The 3,340-nt window shown below is 45.9% G+C and overlaps 1 protein-coding gene across 1 annotated transcript; it reads left to right on the top strand.

Annotated features, from left to right (window-relative positions):
• Nucleotides 1-802: 802 nt before the first annotated feature.
• On the top strand, nucleotides 803-1,895 carry LOC109211927 (early endosome antigen 1-like). Its single transcript, XM_019375529.1, has 3 exons — nucleotides 803-958; nucleotides 1,124-1,255; nucleotides 1,329-1,895. Exons 1-3 carry the CDS (start codon nucleotides 803-805, stop codon nucleotides 1,893-1,895), a joined length of 855 nt encoding a protein of 284 aa, XP_019231074.1.
• Nucleotides 1,896-3,340: the final 1,445 nt, after the last annotated feature.

Here is a 3,340-nt window from a genome sequence, read left to right as displayed (position 1 = left end):
AAGGAATGGAATATGAATCGTAAGTGTCACTATACCGAGCATGCTTTATCATACGAATGTCTTATTTTCTTCTTTCAAACTAACTCGGTTCTTTTTTTCTCCTTGAATTGGTTCTCCTCTGATCGCGTAGCCACCGTGTGGTTCCCCGACGTGGTCAAGGACCTCCCGGCTGGGTTAGACTTTTAGACTCTACCTCCCCAAACGACAAGCGCATTTGGCGCGATTTGGCCAAAGCTCGATGGGAGGCTAAAAATCATGGTACGTCCTTACCGCTGTCACTTCTAAATTCCTTATGCTTGGATTTTTTGGCGGTATTTTTGACACTTTACTCTTGTGCAGGTCTCGGGGAAGACATTTTAATGAGGTCGCCTCCTCCTGGCGAAGAGGAGATACAAAAATCCGCCAAGGACTAAAAGAGAAAGAAGGAGACACCGGCCGAGTCCCCAAAACCAAAGAGAGCTAACGCTCAAAAACCCAGGACCGACGTAACGCTCCTAACTTCGGCAGTTGTTGAGGGTCTTCATGCTGAAGGGAAAGATGATGATAGCTGCCCGTTGGTACACAACGCAAGGCGAAGCGCTGATGCTTCGGAGGTTGCCGGAGTGAAGGCTGTCGAGTCAGAGGTGGCCGATGCGGCCCCACATAATATTGAGGAGCCCCTCGAGGAGAATTTGGGTGTAGTCCTCGAACCGACCGCTGACGGGATACAACTTGCGCCGACGAGTGTTTGGTCGACGCACTTGAAAGATCCCGCTCTGAAGCCCTTCGAGGGCGAGAGAAAGCCTCGATAAAGGTTGATGTCATGGGCGGTCTTCAATCAGGCCCATCGTTTTCCCTAGGGCAAATACGGGATGCCCAGAACAGGAGGACTCCCGATGCGGGGACACCCCGGGAAGGGGATGATGCATTTGGAGATTTCTTTGTCGGCGTTGAAGAGGATACCGATCTTGATGCTCCAGTCATTCTTGAGGAAGCTGCGAAACTTCAAAACGGGTGATTTTTGACATAAACTTTGCCTTGAGTTTTGATCTTCGCTCGCCTAACTCCTTCCCTTCGTGTTATAGGTCATGATGTTGTATGACCAGGCCTTCTCCAAGTTACGAGCTGAATTGACTCTTGTGAGGCTGAGTTCGAGAAGCTCGCTTCGGAGTCAAATGAACTAAAGGCTCAATACGCTCGAAGGGAAGAGGAACTGAACAGCCTTCGGGCGAGTTCGGAGAAAATGCTTCAAGAGTGGGCCAACTTCGTCGAGCAGGTAGATCGATAATCACGAGCTTATCTTTTGTTTTCATAATTCGGTGTTCATTATCTTGACTTGGAACTTGTAGATCGAGCGAAGGGATGCCCTAGTGGGACAGCTTCGAGAAGAGATTGCGGTAAAGGATGCGGAGAGTCTTGAGCTGAGACAATACAAGGATAGCATGGCTCTGGAGAGGGACGCTCTTCGAGGGGAGCTGACCTCGACTCAGAATCTTCTTCTCGATGCCAAAGAGGAGGCTCACAAATTCGAGGTGCTTCATGCTGAGTCAGCTGTCGCATTATCCTCGGCCAAGTCGGAAGATGATGAGCTCATATCCTCATATCGGAAAGATGCTGCTGCAGCGAATGCTCGACCCAGGGAGATATCTAACAAGGCCGAGCTCAAGCTAGCTCGTGCCCTTACATATGCTCAATTAGAAGCTAGGAGGCAGGCCTTTGAAGAAGTGCACGCCAAGGGTTTCGACCTCTCTACCGAGATTGAAGAAGCGAAGGCCTTGGAAGAGGAGTTGGCAGCTCCGACTACTTCGGACGAGGGCTCTTCGAGTAGCTCGGGGAGTAGTGAAGATGAAGGCAAAGCCACCCTTGCTCTTTTTACTTTTTCTTTTGTATGTGGGCTCCTCGTAGGAGTTTTGTAAATGCACCTTGTAGATGCACTTTGTAAATATATTCTTGGAATGCAAAGGATTTTTCTTGTGTCTTCAAAGTTTTGCCTTTGTGTTCATGTCAAAGTTAGGCCTCGACCACGAACTTAACTCCTTTGAGCTTGGTCTTGGAATGGCAGAGACCCTTGAGGTCGGTTTGTTCCGGTTTTGGTCGCACGCCTTCCCGCCATCGGGTTGGTAAGGAATCGATTTAACTCCTAGATCCCTCGAACATCGTGCGTGTCACGCCCCAAAACCAAGGAGCGCGACCGGCGCTCAACCGAGTGAACCCGACTAAGCAAGCCTGTTAGATTTCATTCTACCCAATTTCATCCCTAAATAAAGAGAAGATGTACTCCATTAATCAAATACTGAAAAGATTTCATTATTCACTTCCATTTCATTCCCATTAACAACATCATTCAATATTTCCAAAAATGTACAAGTTTATAGATTTATTGAAAAACATGTTTGCCAAATACCAATATTACCAATACAATTCCCGACATCAAACACTACCCACAACCTGTCTACGGAGCCTCTAAATACAACTGAAGAGTAATATGGAAATGTCGGCAACAAGGCTCCGACTATACCTCAAAATATAAAGTACATGACAAACAGTGATACAGGACCCCGAAATGAAGTGGGGCTCACCAAGTCAGCTGAAAGGAAGATGTGTCACTAGCTGGGACCAGCACTGCCTGCTATGGAACCACCTACATCCATTTAAAGATGTAGCGCCTCCGGCAAAAGGGACGTTAGTACCGTGGAATAGTACTAGTATGTATAACTAAACACCATCTCATTAGAAAGAACAACCATACAAGAATAAAGAAATCATAAGGATCAACAAAGCTTTAAACAATCACCACATCATCAAATAAGGGATCACATAGCTTTCACACAATTTCCATAGCTTTAGGTTGGGACATTTAATACTGTTACATCATCATTCACAATACCACCACTTTCTTGCACGGAGTCCGATCACGACCCGATCGGCTAGGTTGCCTCATTTGAGACATGTACCTCAGTCACAATTTCATTCTCACTTTCTGGTTTCAATATCAGCACAATTCCATCACGTGTGCGGCATGGCATCCGATCACGGCCCGATCTACTAGGACGTCTTACCAAGATGTTTTTCCTTTTTTCATCAATCATCTCGTTTTAATCTTTATTTCGCATATATCAGTTCGTCGGCACTTTGGGCCACATTTATCACATCATACTTGGCACTCGGCCACATTTCATATCTCACATTTCACATCACTTTCACTTTCAACATTAACCTTGCAATTTAAGATAATGGGCACATACAAGAGCAATTCAAGTTGTAAGCATAGAGAGGAATTCACATGATTCGGCATAATAATCACAATTTAAACTTGACTTGAAATCTAGGCATTTTAGCACATAGTTCACATTCTTCACAT

The sequence above is a fragment of the Nicotiana attenuata genome, unplaced genomic scaffold (genome assembly GCF_001879085.1).
Source record: "Nicotiana attenuata strain UT unplaced genomic scaffold, NIATTr2, whole genome shotgun sequence".
Classification (NCBI taxonomy): Eukaryota; Viridiplantae; Streptophyta; class Magnoliopsida; order Solanales; family Solanaceae; genus Nicotiana; species Nicotiana attenuata.
This window is presented reverse-complemented; position numbering and strand designations above follow the sequence as displayed.